This window comes from Hippopotamus amphibius, chromosome X (assembly GCF_030028045.1).
Source record: "Hippopotamus amphibius kiboko isolate mHipAmp2 chromosome X, mHipAmp2.hap2, whole genome shotgun sequence".
NCBI classification, from domain to species: domain Eukaryota; kingdom Metazoa; phylum Chordata; class Mammalia; order Artiodactyla; family Hippopotamidae; genus Hippopotamus; species Hippopotamus amphibius.
This window is the reverse complement of record NC_080203.1, coordinates 123,941,098-123,962,978: the sequence shown is the minus strand read 5'-3', so window position 1 is coordinate 123,962,978 and position 21,881 is coordinate 123,941,098. Positions and strand designations below refer to the sequence as shown.

General features: G+C 40.8%; 1 protein-coding gene across 1 annotated transcript in view; it reads right to left on the bottom strand.

The window, feature by feature from the left end:
- Window positions 1-16,694, bottom strand: part of CLTRN (collectrin, amino acid transport regulator) — a 40,862-nt gene extending 24,168 nt beyond the window's left edge. Inside the window, exons 1-3 of the mRNA XM_057717721.1 lie at window positions 16,549-16,694; window positions 16,167-16,225; window positions 12,385-12,470 (exon numbers count right to left, since the gene is read on the bottom strand). Of these exons, the coding sequence (XP_057573704.1) occupies window positions 12,385-12,470; window positions 16,167-16,225; window positions 16,549-16,678 (275 nt within the window). The 5' untranslated portion in view covers window positions 16,679-16,694. The remainder of the gene's footprint in view (window positions 1-12,384; window positions 12,471-16,166; window positions 16,226-16,548) is intronic.
- Window positions 16,695-21,881: the final 5,187 nt, after the last annotated feature.

Sequence of the window (21,881 nt, the reverse complement as noted above, 5' to 3'; positions counted from 1 at the left end):
TGATAAGTTATTCTAAAAAAACCATTAGTTGAGTACACTAGGCAGATACATTTCTCAGATTACCTGGAAAATAGACTAAAGTTTAAACTTAATCATATTTTCCTGAGATACTACTTTCAGCATTTAAAAATTCCTGTGAAAGTATTTTAGAAAATCTGGACTAAATCTTATTATAAAAACTTGAAAACACCTGTTTACCATCTTCAATCAAAGTCCCAGGAAACCTTCAAGTAACGGGATCTGATGAAACCAGAACCTTCTACTACTTAAAGTTTTCCTTCCACCTTCCTTTCTACTTTTAAGAAAACCCAGGGAAGAAGAAGAAAACCACTTGATATCAAGATTTGTAAGGAACGATTTCAAAAGAATTGTCTTGTTTCTGTCACATTTCGCCCATCTTCCATGTCTCCCAGGATCAGCTTCTTGGGCGTGACCTGTGCTGGATTTATGCATCAATAAACCTCAGGGCTTACATAGCAGCCTACACAGCAGGCTTCCAACAGAAGTTACTTAATCCTCTGGCCCCCACCCAGCAGTGCAGCACAGGGATGGCCTCAGGAGAGCACAGTGAAGAGGCTTCTGCTTCTCACACCACTGCCTTGGGCGCTCTGTCAGCTCTTTCTCTCCTTCACTCCCCGACACCATCTGGAGTCGGGGTGAGGGAGCTTGCCTGCCATTTCTGGCCCATCTGATCAAAACCTAGATGACCTGTCTTCCCGCCTCTGACACACAGCTTCCCTCCCCCAGCCATGCTGGCCTGAGCAGCCCGCTCTGCTCGTTTACTCTCCCGGCTCCACTCCTCCTGCACATCAGCCCTTACCTCCCCCCACTGCTGCTCACTGAGGGACGGAAAAGGGAGGTGGGAGAGGGCAGGAATCTGACAGGAGAGAAAATAGCAAGCTTCTTTTTCCCTCGCCAGGCTCCTCGTGCTGCCCTCTGGCTGTTGGTGGCCCCCGCGGTGGCGGGTCCTCGCCTCCTCCACCCAGAGTGCACCCGGGGGGCCTTAGGAGACTGTGTGGGGACCTCGGCACTGCCCCTTCCCCTGACAAGGCTGCCATCCTCTGGCCACTGGCTTCCATCTCGCCCCCACTCCCCTGCCCGCTCTGCCGCCTTCCCTTTGCCCCGCACTTGGATCTCGGGCCCATAGGCAGCAACTCGTCCAGCTCCCTTGGGCGGCCTCCGCTTGGCCCTGGGCTGCCATCCGAGTGCAGACTGTGGGCAAAGCCGCCCTCTATCACCCAGTCACGGAGGCTCAAGCCAGCCTTCACCTTCAGACTTCTCCAGCTAAGAGCCAGGTGCCAGTTTCTGTTCCACCCACAGGACAGTCTCCGTGGCTGGGGACACCACCACGGTGTCTAGAGCTCCAGGTGCTGCTACTCTGGTGGCAGCTGGAAGTGGTCCTGGGAACGCCTGCAAGTTGGGGAGTGATGTGCCCGTCTCTCTTCTCACAGACGACTCCTCTCTGCTAACGGCTCGGCCTGGCCTGAGGTGGGCAGGGGAACACACAAGGGGGGCACTAGTGTGGCCTGGGCACCAACTCATCACATGCACCCAGCTGTCAGCTCCCAGCAGGCTGTGTGGGACATCCATGCTGGGACCCATCCCCGCCCCTGTCCTGTGGGGCAGGCCGTGGACACCCCACGCCCTCTCTGCAGGCCCTCGCCCTCTGCCTCTGACACCTCGACCTTCTCTTCCACTGCAGGCTTGGGGTCATGGTGACTGGACCCGTTCAGCTCTCCTGCAAGTCCTGCATGGATGCAGCCAGGAGCTCGCCTTAGAAAGAACTCCCTCTTGCAGAGTCAATCCAGGTTATACTGGGTTAAGGGTAGGCCGGTCATAGATTCCCAAATATGTAGAGAAGACACTGAGCCCTGTGTCACTGGAGGTGATCATGCTTGATATGAGATACTGTAGTTAGAACTGGGTAAAAGGTGGGGTGAAAATGAGAGCCTTCATTACTCTGTTCATTATTTGACTGTCTTTAGTGAGTTACTCTTTACATTTTCCATCCAGTGCATCTCAGTATCTCTAAATTTTCTGCACTATCCATAGAATAAGCAATGAAAGGGCAGGGAAAAAAACTATGTAAAAAACTGGCTGAGAGGAAAAAGATGGCGGCGAAGTAGAGGGACGTGGAGTGCATCCCTCTCCACAGATGCATTGGGAATGCACCGAAGGACACAATAATTCCCACAGAGAACCAGCTGAACACCAGCAGACGGCATCCGACACCAGAAAGGACCGCAAGGAGCCTGACATAACTGGTAGGGAGGCATCTACCACGGCTCAAAGAGGGTGAAGCGGGGGAGCTGTGGCAGACGGGAGGGAGTGAGAAACATACGGAGGGTCCGCAGCGCAGCTCAGCGTTCCCGGACCGAGAGGTCGATCCGCGGCTGAACGGAGGGTCCGGGAGCGGGAGCGTGGGAACCGGAGAGCTGGTTCAGGTGTTGCCAATAAGGTGACGGACCGAGAGGACAGGAGGGAAGAGGTCCGCGGCGAGGAGTGCCTGCCCCTGAGAGCTGCCCGGCCATGATGGCGGCTGGAGGCTGCAGGCTCACGGGCGGGGGGAGGAGCCGCGCGCGTAGCCTCTCTCTCTCTTTCGGCGCCTCTGCAACAGGCAGTGGAGAGACGCCCTGCGGGCCACCTAAGGCGCTCAGGGATAACAAGCACCCTCAGGCACTCGGGCGGGGCTAGCGTAAAACCCCTTGGAACGCTGGCAGCAGGGAGGCTGCCGAGAAGAAAAAAACAAACAAACAAAAAAAAACCCGAGAGAGGCCCAACTCTAAGACTTTCTGTTTACACCTGAGCCACCAGTGTCCCTCTGCAACAGGCACCTCCAAGCCCAACTGAAACAACAGTGCGCCACTGCTCACTCACTCCCAGGGGAAGGAGCCACTATTGTACCCTCTCCCTCCCCACACACCGATGCTTACAAAGGAACAATAAAGGAACCTCTGCTGGTCACAGAATAATGCAAAAAAAACCCAAGGCGAGTAGAAGGACACTTACAGCTGAGACTCTAAGGAAACAGAAATATTAGTATTGATCCTATTGAACTGGTCCATTCTGGGATCACTTCTGGATTTTTTTTTTCTCTCTCTTCTTTTTTTCTTTATTAATTACGATCTTATTCCTAAGGGAACTACAAGTTTTATAACAATTTTTAATGATATTTTTTATTCTATTTTTATTTTTTTGCCTTTTTATATACTTCTATATCTAGCTAAGTTTTTGGTAGTATGGACAATATCTCTCTCATACTTTCCTTTCATCCCTATCTTTTATACATTTCTATTGCTTTCTTTTTATTTCCATATTTCCAACCACACTATGCTCTTCTGTTCCCCTTTCTTCCAGCCATTTTAAGTTTATTTTATCTTAACATACTTATAAGCAACACTATCGATCTGCTCAGACTCCTTGCTCTATTCTCCAGATGACATACCACCTTGGTATTTAATATTAGGTTTTTCTCTTTATCTTAGTTCTTAGTACAGTTGTCTGATTACATTCTGAGAATCTCCATTCTGTCTGGTGGTACTCTACCTCTTTTCTATATTTGATCCTAGCTTACAAAATCTCCCTGGATTAGTGTTTGTATGTGTAAGGTGTTATTTGTTTGTTTGTTTGCTTTTGCTTTTGTCTCTGATTTGTTCTGTTTCAGTTGTCAATTTCTGTTGGGTTTCTCTTTGAATATCTGATAGCCTACTGGGGTTCTGTCAGGTCTTTCCAGAGCCTTATGTCCTAATGGATTCAGTAATTGTGTGTCTTATACATGTATGTGTTTCCTACACTTAGTATTTGCTTAATCCAATACTTGGACATTAGTCTGAGGCTTGGACAGTCTTCTATAAACACCTCTATCGCCAGGACAAGCAACCCCAAAAGTTTGGACAACCATGAGGAAACAAAGAAATACCATGCAGGCAAAGGAGCAGGAAAAAAACCCACAAGACCAAATACATCAGGAGGAAATAGGAAAAATGCCTGAAAAAGGATTCAGAGTAATGATAGTAAAAATGATACAAAATCTCAATAACAAAATAGAGAAAGTACAGGAAACAGTTCATAAGAACTCAGAAAAACAAACAGCAATGGATAACAAAATAACTGAAATTAAAAATACTCTAGATGCTATAACCAGCAGAATGACTGAGGCAGAAGAACAAATAAGTGAGTTGGAAGATAGAAGGGGGGAAATAACTGCCACAGAGCAGGAAACAGAAAAAAGAATAAAAAGAATAGAAGACAGTCTCAGAGACCTCAGGGATAACATTAAGCATACCAACATTCGAATTATAGGCATCCCAGAAGAAGAAGAAAACAAGAAAGGATCTGAGAAAATATTTGAAGAGGTTATAGTGGAAAACTTCCCCAACATGGGAAAGGAAATAATTAACCAAATCCAAGAAGCACAGAGAGTCCCATACAGAATAAACCCAAGGAGAAATACACCAAGGCACATATTAATCAAACTAACGACAATTAAACACACACAAAAAATATAAAAGCAGCAAGAGAAAAGCAAAAAATAACATATAAGGGAAAACCCATAAGGATAAGAGCTGACCTCTCTACAGAAACTCTGCAGGCCAGAAGGGAATGGCAGGATATACTGAAAGTCCTGAAAGAGAGAAACCTACAGCCAAGAATCCTCTACCCAGCAAAAATCTCCTTCAGATTTGATGGAGAAATCAAAAGCTTTCCAGACAAGCAAAAGTTAAGAGAATTCAGCACCACCAAACCAGCCTTACAACAAGTGCTAAAGGAACTTCTCTAAGTAGGAAACACAAGAAAAGGAAAACACCTACAAATACAAACCCAAAACAATTAAGAAAATGGTAATTGGAACACACATGTCAATAATCTCCTTAAATGTAAATGGATTAAATGCTCCAACCAAAAGACACAGACTGGCTGAATGGATCCAAAAACAAGACCCTTCTATATGCTGCCTACAAGAAACCCACTTCAGACCAAGGGATACATATAGACTGAAAGGAAAGGGATGGAAAAAGATATTCCATGCAAATGGAAGTCAAAAGAAAGCTGGAGTAGCAATACTCATATCAGACAAATTAGACTTGAAAGTAAAGACTATTAAAAGAGACAAGGAAGGACACTACCTAATGATCAAGGGATCCATTCAAGAAGAACATATCACAATGGTAACTATCTATGCCCCCAACATAGGAGCACCTCAATACATAAGGCAAATGCTAAGAGCTATAAAAGGGGACGTCGACAGTAACACAATAATAGTGGGAGACTTGAACACCCCACGTACATCCATGGACAGATCATCCAAACAGAAAATAAATAAAGACACACAAGCTTTAAATGACACATTAGACCATCTTGACTTAATTGATATTTATAGGACATTCCATCCAAAAACGACAGACTACAAGTTCTTCTCAAGTGCACACAGAACATTTTCCAGGATAGAACACATCTTGGGTCACAAATCAAACCTCAGCAAATTCAAGAAAATTGAAATCATATCAAGCATCTTCTCAGATCACAACGCCATGAGACTAGACATCAATTACAGGAAAAAAACTGCAAAAAATACAAACACATGGAGGCTAAACAATTCACTCTTAAACAACCAAGAAATCACTAAAGAAATCAAAGAGGAAATCAAAAAATATCTAGAAACAAACGACAACAAAAACACAACAACCCAAAACCTATGGGACACAGCAAAAGCAGTTCTAAGAGGGAAGTTTATAGCAATACAGTCCTACCTTAAGAAACAAGAAAATGATCGAATAAACAACCTAACCTTACACCTAAAACAATTAGAAAAAGAAGAACAAAGAAACCCCAAAGTGAGCAGAAGGAAAGAAATCATAAAGATCAGAGCAGAAATAAATGAAAAAGAAAGGAAGGAAGCCATAGCAAAAATTAATAAAACTAAAAGCTGGTTCTTTGAGAAGATTAACAAAATTGATAAACCATTAGCCAGACTCATCAAGAAAAAAGGGAGAAGATGCAAATCAACAGAATTAGAAATGAAAAAGGAGAAGTAACAACGGACACCTCAGAAATACAAAAGATCATGAGAGACTACTACAAGCAACTATATGCCAATAAATTGGATAACCTGGAAGAAATGAATAAATTCTTAGAAAAATACAATCTTCCAAGACTGAACCAGGAAGAAATAGAAACCATGAACAGACCAATCACAAGTACGAAAATTGAGGCAGTGATTAAAAATCTCCCAACACACAAAAGCCCAGGACCAGATGGGTTCACGGGAGAATTCTATCAAACATTTAGAGAAGAGCTAACACCTATCCTTCTCAAACTCTTCCAAAATATCGCAGAAGGCAGAACACTCCCAAACTCATTCTACGAGGCCACCATCACCCTGATACCAAAACCAGGCAAAGATGTCACAAAAAAAGAAAACTACAGACCAATATCACTGATGAATATAGATGCAAAAATCCTCAACAAAATACTAGCTAACAGAATCCAACAGCACACTAAAAAAAAATCATACACCATGATCAAGTGGGGTTTATCCCTGGGATGCAAGGATTCTTCAATATATGCAAATCAATCAACGTGATACATCATATCAACAAATTGAAGGATAAAAACCATATGATCATCTCAATAGATGCAGAAAAAGCTTTTGACAAAGTTCAACATCCATTTATGATAAAAGCTCTCCAGAAAATGGGCATAGAAGGAAATTACCTCAACATCATAAAAGCCATATATGAGAAACCAAAAGCCAACATTGTTCTAAATGGGGAAAAACTGAAAGAATTCCCTCTAAGAACAGGAACAAGACAAGGGTGTCCACTCTCACCACTATTATTCAACATAGTTTTGGAAGTTTTAGCCACAGCCATCAGAGAAGAAAAAGAAATCAAAGGAATCCAAATTGGAAAAGAAGAAGTAAAATTGTCACTCTTTGCAGATGACATGATATTATATATAGAAAACCCTAAAGACTCTACCAGAAAACTGCTAGCACTCATTGATGAGTTTAGTAAAGCAGCAGGATACAAAATTAATGCACAGAAATCTCTTGCATTCCTATACACTAACAACGGAAGAGCAGAAAGAGAAATTAAGGAAACTCTCCCATTCACCATTGCAACCAAAAGAATAAAATACCTAGGAATAAACCTGCCTAAGGAGGCAAAAGATCTGTATGCAGAAAACTTTAAGACATTGATGAAAGAAATCAAAGATGACACAAACAGATGGAGGGACATACCATGTTCCTGGATTGGAAGAATCAACATCGTGAAAATGACTGTACTACTCAAAGCAATTTACAGATTCAATGCAATCCCGATCAAATTACCAATGGCATTTTTCACAGAACTGGAGCCAGAAATCTTACGATTTGTATGGAAACGCAAAAGACCCCGAATAACCAAAGCAATCTTGAGAAGGAAAAATGGAGTTGGTGGAATCAGGCTTCCTGACTTCAAACTATACTACAAGGCCATAGTGATCAAGACAGTATGGTACTGGCACAAAAACAGAAAGGAAGATCAATGGAATAGAATAGAGAACTCAGAAGTAAGCCCAAACACATATGGGCACCTTATCTTTGACAAAGGAGGCATGAATATACAATGGAAAAAAGACAGCCTCTTCAATAAGTGGTGCTGGGAACATTGGACAGCAACATGTAAAAGAATGAAATTAGAACACTTCCTAACACCATACACAAAAATAAACTCCAAATGGATTCAAGACCTACATGTAAGGCCAGACACTATCAAACTCCTAGAGGAAAACATAGGCAGAACACTCTATGACATCCATCAAAGCAAGATCCTTTTGGACCCACCTCCTAGAATCATGGAAATCAAATCAAGAATAAACAAATGGGACCTCATGAAACTTAAAAGCTTTTGCACAGCAAAAGAAACCATAAACAAGACTAAAAGGCAACCCTCAGAATGGGAAAATATAGTTGCTTATGAAACAACGGACAAAGGATTAACCTCCAAAATATACAAGCAGCTCATGCAGCTTAATATCAAAAAAGAAAATAACCCAATCCACAAATGGGCAGAAGACCTAAATAGACACTTCTCCAAAGAAGACATACAGATGGCCAACAAACATATGAAAAGATGCTCAACATCACTACTCATCAGAGAAATGCAAGTCAAAGCCACAATGAGGTATCACCTCACACCGATCAGAATGGCCATCATCACAAAATCTGGAAACAACAAATGTTGGAGAGGGTGTGGAGAAAAGGGAACGCTCCTGCACTGTTGGTGGGAATGTAAGTTGGTACAGCCACTATGGAAAACAATTTGGAGGTTCCTTAAAAAACTACAAATAGAACTACCATATGATCCAGTAATCCCACTCCTGGGCATATACCCAACGAAAACCATAATCCCAAAAGAAACATGTACCATAATGTTTATTGCAGCACTATTTACAATAGCCAGGACATGGAAGCAACCTAAATGCCCATCAACAAACGAATGGATAAAGAAGATGTGGCATATATATACAATGGAATATTACTCAGCTATAAAAAGGGATGAGATGGAGCTATATGTAATGAGGTGGATAGACCTAGAGTCTGTCATACAGAGTGAAGTAAGTCAGAAAGAGAAAGACAAATATTGTATGCTAACTCACATATACGGAATCTAAAAATGGTACTGTTGAACTCAGTGACAAGAACAAGGACGCAGGTGCAGAGAATGGACTGGAGAACTCGAGGTTTGGGAGGGGGCGGGGGGTGAAGGGGAAGCTGAGACGAAGCGAGAGAGTAGCACAGACATATGTATACTACCAACTGTAAAGTAGATAGCCAGTGGGACGTTGTTGTATAACAAAGGGAGTTCAACTCGAGGATGGAAGATGCCTTAGAGGACTGGGACAGGGAGGGTGGGGGGGACTCGAGGGAGGGTGGGGGGAGTCGAGGGAGGGAGGGAATATGGGGATATGTGTATAAAAACAGATGATTGAACTTGGTGTACCCCCCAAAAATAATAAATAAATAAAATTTAAAGATTAAAAAAAAAAAGCTGGCCAATATTCAAGATTTGAATCCCTGAAGCCATCCTAAAAGGGATACTTCCCTACCTCTAGAATCCACTCTGCCTCACACTGGCCCCAAAGACCTCTGAAAGGCACATTTAAAATCTGATCCATTTGCCAAGCTAGTGACGTCTTTCTATTACCCATCACACTTGGAAGAGGCAGCCTGTCTGGGAAGTTGTTTTCAATCCATCTTGCATTGTGTGGTGCCCTTTCCCATGGGGGATACCTACTCATGTGAAGAAGCAGCCACCTTTAGGGCAGCGCATGTAGAATCGGGTTCAGCACTTATACTGCATCTTAAACACATCCCGATTCATTTGGCAGCCCTCCTCACTCAGCCCCCTGACAGCAGTATTGCTGGGACTCAAGCTGCCTGAGCATTTACAGGAAAAAATTTGTTGACCTCCAATTTAGTTTTGCACTTTTCAATTTTTTCAGCTGACTATGGCAACAAAAGGCTTTATATAGCTTATGCACCCAGTTCCAATTAAAACACCTTTGCAAATAAACCAGATCATATATTCACAGACTCCTACAATTCCCAGTTTCCGGAAAAAAAAATTTCAAAAGTGAATTCCTCACAATTAATCTGAAATGTTAGGTATTTCAGATAAGTTAATTTGAAATTAACTTTTCCTAAGAATGGAAATGTGATTTAACATTGTCATTTACAAGGTGAAATTTAGGCACTTAGAGGAAGTAATAGTACAATTAACACAGCGGTGTATAAAATCTGCTGATCAAAAACGACAATAAGATAAAAAGAGACCAGTTGAGGGGTTAGCATTGTGAGATGACCAGTGGCCTTTTTCCTTATATTTTTCTTTTTTTTTTTCATTTTTTTAAAATTGAGGTATGGTTTAGGTACAATATTACATAAGTTTCAGGTGTAGAACATAATGATTCACAATTTTAAAGGCTAGAACTCCATTTATACTTACAAAATATTGGCTATATTCTCTGTGCTGTATAATATATCCTTGTAGCTTATTTATTTCATATATAGTTGTTTGTACCTCAATCTCCTACCCTTATCTTGCCCCTCCCCCTCCCATCTCTCCACAGGTAACCACTAGGTTGTTCTCTATATCCAAGTGTGTTTCTTTTTGTTATATTTACTAGTTTGTTTTATTTTTTAGATTCCACATATAACTGATAACATAATATCCTCCCAAGTCCATCCACCGTGTTGCAAATGGCAAATTTTCATTCTTTTTTCTGGATGAGTAGTATTCCATTGTATGTATGTATGTATATATATATGTGTGTGTGTGTGTGTGTGTGTGTGTGTGTGTGTGTGTATACAACACATCTTCTTTATCCATTCTTCTGTTGATGGATACTTAGGTTGCTTCCATATCTTGACTATTGTAAATAACACTGCTATGAACACTGGGGTGTATGTATCTTTTTGAATCAATGCTTTTCTTGTTTTCTGATATATATGACCAGGAATGGAATTCCTAGGTCATATGGTAGTTGTATTTTCAGTTTTTTGAGAAACCTCTATACTGTTTTCCACAGTGGCTGCACCAATTTACATCCCTGCCAACAGTGTACAAGGGTTCCCTTTTCTCCTTATATTTTTCCTTTTTGATTTTTTGGAAGGCAATCTTCTAATTTTTATTTTTAAAAGGTTATTATAAATTGTTTTAGAAAGAATGCTTCAGTTTAAAGGCATAAGATAAAGGCAAATATATCTTTTCTAAAAATCTATAAAATAGGAGTAAAGTTCATATAGGGCATATTTTTCTTTTACCTTACACCTCCTTCTTTGAATTTTCTGAATCATGTGAATATGTTATGTATTTTAAAATAAATATGTGTGTGTATATGTGTGTGTGTACACACAAATGTACATATATGTTTATTTTCCTCCCCCAAATTTTACTCTTCTGTTTTATCCCTTATATTCACAGCCCATGCATAATACAATGTGGGTTTGAGGAAGACCAATAAATAGAAACCATCTTTGCCAGGTTCTCAATAGAATTAAGACAAAAGAATGAAGCAGACAGGAGACCAACATAAAAGGCCAGGTTGGAGGATATGACTTTTATCAGTAGGCAAATTTCCTTCCTAATTTAAAAAAAATCCTGAGATGAGATAAATTCATCTATAGTGACCCAGGTGGAGCCGAACTGAGGCAGTATTTGCCATGTACTGGAGTAATATGCTTAGGGTCTGGCACCTGCCAATGTAAACAGTTCGCAGCTGAGGACAGCACGGACAGCCGTGCGGGTGTGTGAGCCTGCCCAGGCAGGGCCTGATTCTGTACGTAGTGTGGGGAGCAGCATAGAAAAATGCATGCTGTTTGAGGGCAGGCCAGCTCCTCAAGAGAAGGAAACCCATGCCCAGTTTCTCCTTCCAGCCCGCCAATCCGATCAGTCATTTCACCTCTCAAGGGGAAGAGTGAAGGAGGGGAGTAGGGAGAAAAAAGGAGTGTTACCCTAATCACAAATGGAGATGGGAGGAAACATCACAAATAGGGAAGATTCCTCTGGAAGAACAGATAAAAATGTACAACTGTTAAAAATTGTACTAAAGCTTTTAAGAAAATAAAGAAGGTGCTGTGATAGATACCAACAGTGCAATGAACCTATACATATGTAAGTTATTTTCAAAATGAGTGTGATAGACTTATCCCCTTCCCCCCAAATTCATATGTTGAAGCCCTAACCCCTAATGGTGGAGCCCTGATAGAGAGAATTAGCACCCTCATCCAAAAAGACACCAGAGTACTCACTCTCTCCCCCGCCCCTTTCCCCTCAACAAAGAAAAGGTCACATGAGCATACAAAGATTTTGGTGGTGCCTGCAAGCTGAAAGAAGAAGCCTCAGAATGAAACCTACCTTGTCAGCATCTTAACATTCAACTTCCCAGCCTCCAGAACTGTGAGAAATAAATTTCTGTTGTTTAAGCCAACCAGTCTGTAGTACTTTGTTATGGCAGCCAGAGCAGATGAATACAATGAGAATAGAACTCTTTTCTTTCTTTCTTTATCTCTCTCTCTCTCTCTCTCTCTCTCTCTCTCTCTCTCTCTCTCTATCTCTCTGTCTACAAGAGAAATATATATAAAATAGAAATGTAGAAATCTTCTGACATAACTACAAATTTTTATATTTATCTTCATAGTGCCTATTGAATGAAGAGCATTGTTAGAACATGATATAAACTATAAGCTGAGCTAAAGGTTTTTTTTAACGTTAAAGTAAAATGTGGGTCCCTTAAAAATTAGATGTATAAATTATTTTTGAGATTGAGTTTTGAATTAATGTCCTATCTCAAATAATATTGCAAACAATCAATTAAGACTTTTCATTGCTTACTTACTCAGTTGCTTCTCTGTTGGGAACTTTTCTCATGGAGAAAGCCACCATCGCTTTGAAGAGATATTCTTCATTTGTATCCCAGGCATACTGAAAGAGAAGTAAAACAGAGAATGTAAAGTGAAGAGACATGGGATAAAAATTGGTCCATTGGATTCTAACTGTGGCCACAGTGGTGTTGGTGTGTGTGTGTGTCTGTCTGTGTCTCTCTCTCATCTTTCTCATACAATAAAGACTGGAGACCATGATAAATCATGTCACCATAATGTTTAGGACAGAGTTTCCTGGCTATTCCATCATTGTAAGTGTGGTGTGTTTCCCACTGCGTTATCGTCTTCAAAATCTGCAGTATTTGTAGCTGGTCAACAAATAGGGCATTTGGACCTCTCATCCTGGACATAGACAGTTGTTTCCCTTCCTTCCTTTCTCTCTTCCCTCATAAACTGACTCCCCATCTCAGCTTCCTTTCCTTTATTAACACCGGTACAATTTTTCTTTTTATTTTCTTAGCTGAAAACTTGAGTGTACGTGTGTGTTATGGGCTGAATTGTACCCCCTTCCAAAGAAACTTATATGTTAAAATCCTAACCCCCAGGTACCTCAGAATGTAACCATATATGGAGATAGTGTCTTTACAGAGGTGATTAGGTTAAAATTAGATCACTAGGGTGGGCCCTAATCCAACATGATGGGTGTCCTTGTAAGAACAGGAGATTTGGACACAGACACATACAGAGGGAAGATGTGTACACACAGGGAGAAGGCAGCCATCTAGAAGCCAAGGAGAGAGGCCTGGAACACATCCTTCCTCATAGAACTCAGAAGGAATCAACCTTGCTGACACCTTGATCTTGGACTTCCAGCCTCCAGAATGAGAGAAAACAAATTTCTGTTGTGTAAGCCAATCAATGTGTGGTACTGTGTTCCAGCAGCCCTAGCAAACTAAAAGTGGTTGACCCCACATTTTAGGTGAGTCATCGAGTATAACTGGAGAAAATCACAAAACAGGTTTTGTGGCTTAACTCTAAATTTATGATGACCTACAGCCAAATTGCCTGGAATTCCCTTAGGATTCTCCATCAGTTTTCTCTCTCTCATGGTTCACAACGACTATTTCAAAGCTCCATCAGGCCCCCCAAATCTCAGTGCTTCCCTCACACCTCACTCTCAGCAGGCGCTCTTGTTTCATAAGTTACTGATACATCTCGAGTCATCCATTTACACTCCCCCAGCCTCCTGACACTAAGTACAAAACTCCCTCCATAGGCACATGTCTTATCCACATCCTCCCCCAAAGGCCCGGATGTGGTATTTCTCCTGTCAACGGCTATTCTGTTCACCTCTATTAGGAACACTTCCATTCGGCCCTTCCCAGGATCTAAACAATGCAGTTTCCCCCTCTCTTCTGTGCATTCAATGCTGACTGGAGGCTGTCCATTGACTTTAAACTATGCTCAAGTCTTTCCCATTAAAACAATAGCAAAACTAAATCACTTTATTCAGTCCTTGTTCTTCTACCCATTGCTGTCTCTCTTAAAGGAGTTGTCCATCTTTCTGTCTTTACATGGTCACTGCCCACTTATTCTTAACCTTCTCTACCATCTGCCTTCCAGTCCCTCCACTGCACAAAGCAGCTCTCTCACATTACCAATGACCTTCACATTGCTCAACACAATGAGCAGTCTTCAGTCCTCCTCACTTGGCCTCTCTACACCATTCGATGCTCTGGAACAGTCCCTTCATCTCAGAGCACTCTCTTCCCTTTCGCGATACAGCATCCTCCTCTACAAGGGCTAAGCTTGAGGCTAACCCCTCTCCTCTTCACCCTCCACTTTCTTCCTCAGCACTGTCATTACCACCTCAGTGCAAGTGATGCAGAAATGTGTATCTCAAGCCAGCTCTGTCCTTGCCTGTTTGTCAATAATACCTCAAACTTAGTAAGTCCAAAATTAAAGCCATGGTTTTCTTGTTGGTTCTTGGTTCCCTGACTCATAAATGGGCCATCATCCATCCAGCTGCATAGTTAGAAACAAAAGCTTAACCTTGACCCCTCGTCCTCTCTTCCTTGTCATCCCATCCCCACGGCTCTCAAATCCCTTCACTGTCTCCTCTCTCCACCAACACACCGTACTCCAAATGGCCAACATCTCGCACCCGCACTACTCCAATCACCTCCCAACTGGCTCCTCCTCTCTACCCTAGTCCCCTTGAATCTGTCTTCCACACTGTGGCCAAAGTGTCTTGTAAACACAAATTCTGTCATGACACCCCTTCCACGAAACTCCCACTTGCTTTAAAGATAATATCAAAATTCCCCAACATATTCCACACCTTCTTTGACCTGACCCCTCCTTTCTCTGGAAGCTCATCATGTGCCATGCTCCTCTTCACCACCCCAGTTCCAGGCACCTCGGCCTTCCTTCCACCCCTCACCCTCCCCACGTTCCTTCCTGTAATAAGCCTTGGCACATGCTGTTCCCTCCACCTTCTTTCCTTCTATCCCTTGGTTCACTTCTACTCGCGCTTTAGACCTCACAGCAAATGCCAGTTACTGTGGCCCCTGATGAGGCCAAAGTCCCTATGTACTTCTTCGTGTAATGCTTGTCAAGATTGCACACTTGCATTTAGTGCATTGAATATGCAACCAATTCCACTATTGTAAGCTCCCCAGGGGCAAGGATAAGGCTGGTTTTAGCTGCACTGCACCCCCAGCATCCAGCACGGTGCCTGCCCTCACAGGATCCTGGGATAAGCAACCCTAAGCACTGGCAGAGATGGTGGATTCTGCAGTTAGACTGCCTGGGTTCAAACCTGACCCCTGCCCCTTGCTGACTTGAGATCTTGAGTAGGTCACTTAACGTCTTTGCACCTTGGTTTTCTCATCCACCTAATAAGAATGGGAATACCCATGCCACCTTCCTCAAAGCGTTGTTGTGAGGGCTAAATGAGCTGATGTGAGCGAAGTGATCAGAAGGACCTAGCTAGAAAGTAAACTACGTTCTTAAGGAATGCTGGCTGTTAAAATGATTATTAGTCACTGAGTGAACAAAATAATCCACTGGTGGACTGCCCTGCAGACGGAATACTTCCAAGTTTCTTTAGCACTCTTTTATCATCTCTAGCCTGAGGCATCTTACTATCACCTTCTATTGGGGAAAATTTTCAGACCACGCTGGAAAACTGAAACTAGAATGACACTACTCCATCTTATTAATTTGACAGTCTTTACTGTTCCTATAGCTACCGGAGCCCCATGAGTATTTTTTTAACTTTAATTTCATAAGCATATATTTCATGTTGCTATTTTGAGATCTGAGAAGAATTGAAGAAACCTCACCTTAGAATTGAAACATTCTGTGCTATGAAAGATTTTATGTGGGTGAAACATATACCCTCTTTTTGATGATGAGAAAAGTGACTGACAAGATTCAAATGACCACAAGGGTAAGGAGCAGAGCCCAACCCAGACCTGAGAGCCTGATTCAGGCCCCTTTGCTGCACTCTGCTAGGCTGAAACGTGCAGGCTTGCAAAATCGTTTTGGGTAGCACAGAACTTAACATATTTTCCAGCATACATTAAAGAGTAAATACTTCAGGCAAAGTCACTTTATTAACAGTTTCTATTTTACCACAAATCTTTTTGCTTTAAGAAAATATCAGATTTGAGGTCTTTAAAAGCAATCTATATAAATTTAAGATAACTATGCAGATAGGCTCATTATCAGAGAAAGCAGTGTTATTATTAGCAAACAAAAATTTAAAGGAACATGCAGGTTCTTCACTTACTGCTTTATCTCCCAGAGCTGTTCTGATACTAAGTCTCACTTTAAAAGCATTTTCTGCATCTGCCAGAGAGAAAAAAGAGAGAGAGCATTATATGATGATAAAATCTGCCAAAATGGAGCCTGATAAATCCTAATATTTAATGCAACTCAAATCAACAGAACACAGAATTGCAATTAAACTGCCCCAAATACTACTGAAAGTTTAACTGCAATCATCTTAGACGGTTGAAATTTTTCTTTCAAACTCATAAAACATCCACAGGCTCAACTTTCAAGCCACAACATGCTGGCAGATTTAGAAAAATAAAGAAGTCTTTCAGTCAGAGACTTGTCAATCATTTAGAAAACTGTTAATCTATTTTGAAGTTTCAAGGCTTACGTACCTGGTTGACAGAGTTCGGCATGAACAGCAGTCACTAGAAAAAAGAGCAGCCACAACATTCTTTCAGAGTGGAAAACACAAGGCAAACGGAGGTAAAAATTCCACCCTTCACTTAAAGCTGCCTTAGCCATTCTGTGACCCAGATTAGAATATCACACAAACAAGCAAGCCACCACCTAAAAGGTTTAATGATTAACCCCCATCATTTGGGTTAATACTTTGATAGAAGCAGCTCATCTCCTGTCAGTTATTTACAAAAATCTGTTTGGAAAACAGATTAGTGGTCCTTTCCAAACTCTACCTCCAAAGAATGTTTTCTCTGCTGACTCAAAAGTCAGAATCCTCCCCCGCCCTTTCTGGTTAAATGCACGGTGCAAAGAATTAGTCCTTTCTGGAGGTTTACCTTGGCGTGAACTTCCCATCTTTTCAGGGCTGAAATATCTGCCTTACAGATAGACTATCTTAATTTAGGAAACAAATATCACTTCTTTCTATCTCTGGTGAACAAAGGACACCCTTCCAAGACTGGCCTCATTAGACTCTCACCTCCACAGGTAAACATCCAGGAGAGCATCCAATTCCAAGAGAATGGTTTTGCTCAGCCCTCAGGTCTGGTAGTTGTGTAAAATCAAAGTTAACGATACAGAGCAATGCTATCCAATGGAACATTCTATATGATGGAAATGATCTATATCTGCACTATACAATATGTATACAATACATACAATATGGTAGCCATTAGGCATCGGTGGCCGTTGAGCACTGCAAATGGGGCTAGTGCTGCTGAGAAAATGAATTTTTTATTAAGTTAATTTAAGTAGAAACATGTGGCTAAGCAACTACATTGGTCAGTGCAGCTACACAACAGTAATTAGCAGCTTCCTACCATGAGCTAGCTTTGCTGAATTATTTCTCTAATCCTCAAAACAGCGCCCCACAGCTGCTGTGTTATAATCACCTTACATACGAGGAAACTGAGGATTTAAGGCATTGGTGGCAACAGGGAGTGGAATGGGTGTCTCTTTACCAGCCTGAATGACTTCCTCTTGAACCCTGTCTCCACCACACTGAACCGGACTGTGTCTCGGGTCACCACTGGTCAAAACGGAAATTGTAACAAAACCTCAGAGATGCTCTGAGGATTACGGCAGTGAGCGGAGAAGAACCTGTCCCCTAGTGGGCATTCTACAGATGCCAATCAAGCCCCCCAGCAGGTCAGTGTCGGGACTTTCCTCTCTACCACGCCGCCTCTGGATGAGTTCGGTCCCCAAATTCCACCTCGTTGCTTGAAAACCACGAATGGAAAAATTAGATCGGGTGACTCTGCTGTTAAATAGAAAATTTGGATTTTTAAAGCGACAACAAGAAAAAGACCAACAACTATACTTATTTCCCCTTTCTGGTTAGGGTGATAGTTTATCATAGGTGACCCACTGCTATTGGCTAACTCCACTTAAGGAACTTCTCCTCATCTCCTTCACCTTGGTTGCCAGGGCACAGAGTCAGGAAAAGTTGTACTAGAGAGAGAGAGGCGGCCAAAAGTTAGCCCAGTCATTCCAGAAATTTCACTATTAGGTGAAATGGAAATTTCCTAGAAGGAAGGGCTCGCATAACTAAACCCTGAAAACAAAGTCAGACTGGATGAAGTTATCTTAGGAAACGTTAGACTAGATAAAGGCATCCTGGCGGGGGCAGGGGGTGGGCGGGGGATAGGGATTGTAACAAAGCTGATTATTTGCATATAATAAAGCCGTGTTGGAGACACAGAAATCTAATTCAGCTTTCCTTTACCCTTAAGCCTTTGTAAAAGTATCAAATGTCTCTCTTTTGCTTTTACTTAGTCACTTATGTCATGAGGATTGCAGACAGTAAAATAGTAAGTTGCAGTGTAAGCCATTCATTTGAAAAGAGCAGAAAATCTCTTCTCTTTTGAATTATGATTTTTCAATGTCTGTTGTCTCATTTTTAAAAACAATAGAAAAAAAGAGCAATAGAAGTTCTGCACAGCAAATAAGAAAGGCAAAAAGAGAAAAGTACAAAATACCCATAATGCCACCACTATGGACAACCAATGTAAATATATTTTAATAGTTAAAACACACTTTCCTTAGCCTTGGATCTTCTTGTATGTTCTCGTGTGATGTTGTTGTTTTGTCTCATTGTAGTGGCCCTATGAGAACAGGACAACATGGTGGGAATCATACAGGCCCTTGTCTTCTTCACGCTAATGAGAATACTGCTCCTCCACGGGATCTGGCGAGTCACTTTATTTTCCTTAATTAATTAATTTATTTTGTCTGTGCCACGTGGCTTGTGGGATCTTAGTTCCCCAACCAAGATCAAACCTGCGCCCTTGACAATGAAATCTTGGAGTCCTAACCACTGGATGGCCAGGGAATTCCCTGGTGAGTCATTTTAAATTTGATATATCATGAGATAAAAGTACTTTTTTTTTTTTTTTTTGTGGCACACGGGCTTAGTTGCTCCGCGGCATGTGGGATCTTCCTGGAGCTGGGATCGAACCCGTGACCTCTGCATTGGCAGGCGGATTCTTAACCACTGCGCCACCTAGGAAGCCCGAGATAAAAGTACTTTTATTCCTCATTTACTGAAAATTCCTTTTATCAATAACTGATACTGAATTTTAACACCTGCCTTTTCACTATCTATTAAAGTGATCCTAGAGTTTTTACCATTTGGTACATTATATTTAAAAATTTCTTTACATTGATCCAACCTTTAGATAAGCTCAGTTTGATGATTTCTAACATGCTTCTGGACTTAGCTGCTGTGCTTTTATTCTTTAGCTTTTTAAACCCATTTTTGTAGAAGAATATCATTCAGGTTTCTTTTCAAGTGCTGATTCCTTTTTCCAGCCCTTGAATTACCATGCTGAAAATGGTGCAGAAAGATTTCTAACATTGTCTATGTTTACAAATACTTGAAAATGCAGAAGAAAGAAAATATTCAGAGTTGATTCTAGACCATATATACTTTGGAGGAAGAGTTCTTTTAAAATTTTCTTATATAGTCACTAATTGCAGGTTTTGTATTTCTTTCTGAGTCCCTTTTCACTGTTTACAATATCCAAGAAAAGCATTCATTTCATTAAGATTTTCCAGTTTTCTCATGGACTTTATACAAAATTTCCCATAAAATATTCCCTTCATTGTTATATTCCCTTTATATTTCTAAGTATATATTAATTTTCTCATTTTCCCTTTGTTCTTTCCAGAGATTTACCTATTTTTGTTGTTGTTTAATCAAAGAACAAGATCTGGCATTTAATTTTTAATTCCTTTCTTTCTGCTTTCAGATTCATCCATCTTTGCATTTATTAAGTCTTTACTCTTAATGTCATACTGATTTTCTTGCTCTTTTTATAACTCGAGTTGGCTAATAGGCTTATTTATTTATTTAAGAACTTCTATTGAGATGCAGTTGACATACAATAAACTGCATATATTTAAAGTGTACAATTTGATATTTTTTCTTATTAGTAATATATATATGGCAATCCCAATCTCCCAATTCATTCCCCCACAACCCTCCCTGCTTTCCCCCTTGGTGTCCATATGTTTGTTCTCTACATCTGTGTCTCTACTTCTGCGTTGCAAACCGGTTGATTTGTACCATTTTTCGGTATTCCGCATATATGTGTTAATATACAATATTTGTTTTTCTGACTCACTTCACTCTGTATGACAGTCTCTAGGTCTGTCTCTACAAATGTCCATCCATGTCTCTAGAAATGTTCCAATTTCGTTCCTTTTACAGCTGAGTAATATTCCATTGTATATATGTACCACATCTTTTTTATCCATTCATCTGTTGATGGACATTTAGGTTGCTTCCATGTCCTGGCTATTGTAAATAGTGCTGTAATGAACATTGCAGTGCATGTGTCTTTTTGAATGATGGTGTTCTCTGGGTATATGCCCAGTAGTGGGATTGCTCGGTCATATGGTAACTCTATTTTTAGTTTTGCAAGGAACCTCCATACTGTTCTCCATAGTGGCTGTATCAAAATTTACATTCCCATCAGCAGTGCAAGAGGGTTCCCTTTTCTCCACACCCTCTCCAGCATTTACTGTTTGTCGATTTTCTGATGATGCCCATTCTAACCGGTGTGAGGTGATACCTCATAGTAGTTTTGATTTGCACTTCTCTAATAATTAGTGATGTTGAGCAGCTTTTCATGTGCCTCTTGCCCTCATCTGTATGTCTTCTTTGGAGAAATGCCTATTTAGGCCTTCTGCCCATTTTTTGATTGGGTTGCTTGTTTTTTTGATATTGAGCTGGATGAACTGTTTATATATTTTGGAGATTAATCCTTTGTCTGTTGATTCGTTTGCAAATATTTTCTCCCATTCTGAGGGTTGTCTTTTCGTCTTGCTTATAGTTCCCTTTGCTGTGCAGAAGCTCTGAAGTTTCATTAGGTCCCGCTTATTTATTTTTGTTTTTATTTCCATTACTCTAGGGGGTGGATCAAAAAAGATCTTGTTGTGACTTAACGTCGAAGAGTGTTCTTCCTATGTTTTCCTCTAGGAGTTTTATAGCGTCTGGCCTTACATTTAGGTCTTTAATCCATTTTGAGTTTATTTTTGTGTATGGTGTTAGGGAGTGTTCTAATTTCATTCTTTTACATGTAGCTGCCCAGTAGGCTTATTTATTTTTAATCTTTCTCTGTTAATATGAAAATATCTGTGGCTATGAATTTTCCTTGGAGTACTCTTCTGGCCACATGACATAAGAAATATAGATGTATACTGATCTCATTCTATTTTCTAAATAGTCTATAATTACAGTTTTAATTTTTCTATCTGACAGTTTTTGCTTAGAAAAGTATTTGTCATTAGCAAAAGGAACAGCAGCCAAAAATGAAATGATTAAAAATATTGACTTTTATAGGTCCCGTCAGATGCATAGAAAGAGAAAACGTATAATGATAAAATAAGACACTGTCAACAACTTGACTTAATATATGAAGACTCTTACAAGGTCTGGACCACTTGGAACATGCTAAAAATGATTTAAGAACTAAAGACCTTGAGAGTTCAATAAAAGAGGTGGAACACAGAACTAGATGCTATTGTTCTTGCCTCTCAACATATTGGCGTTTTTTTCTTCTACTTTACAAAATCTTGTACATACTTAGTCTTTATTTTCAGGCACAATTTTAAGTATTAAACCTCCAGAGAATTCATATCAAACTTGCTTCATACAATGCTCATTTCAGCAATTTAACAAATAGGAGCCTAATAACTTAATAGTAACAGTGGTAATGAAGACAAATAAAGCATTTTCAGTCATTCTGAATATGGTCCTATTTAC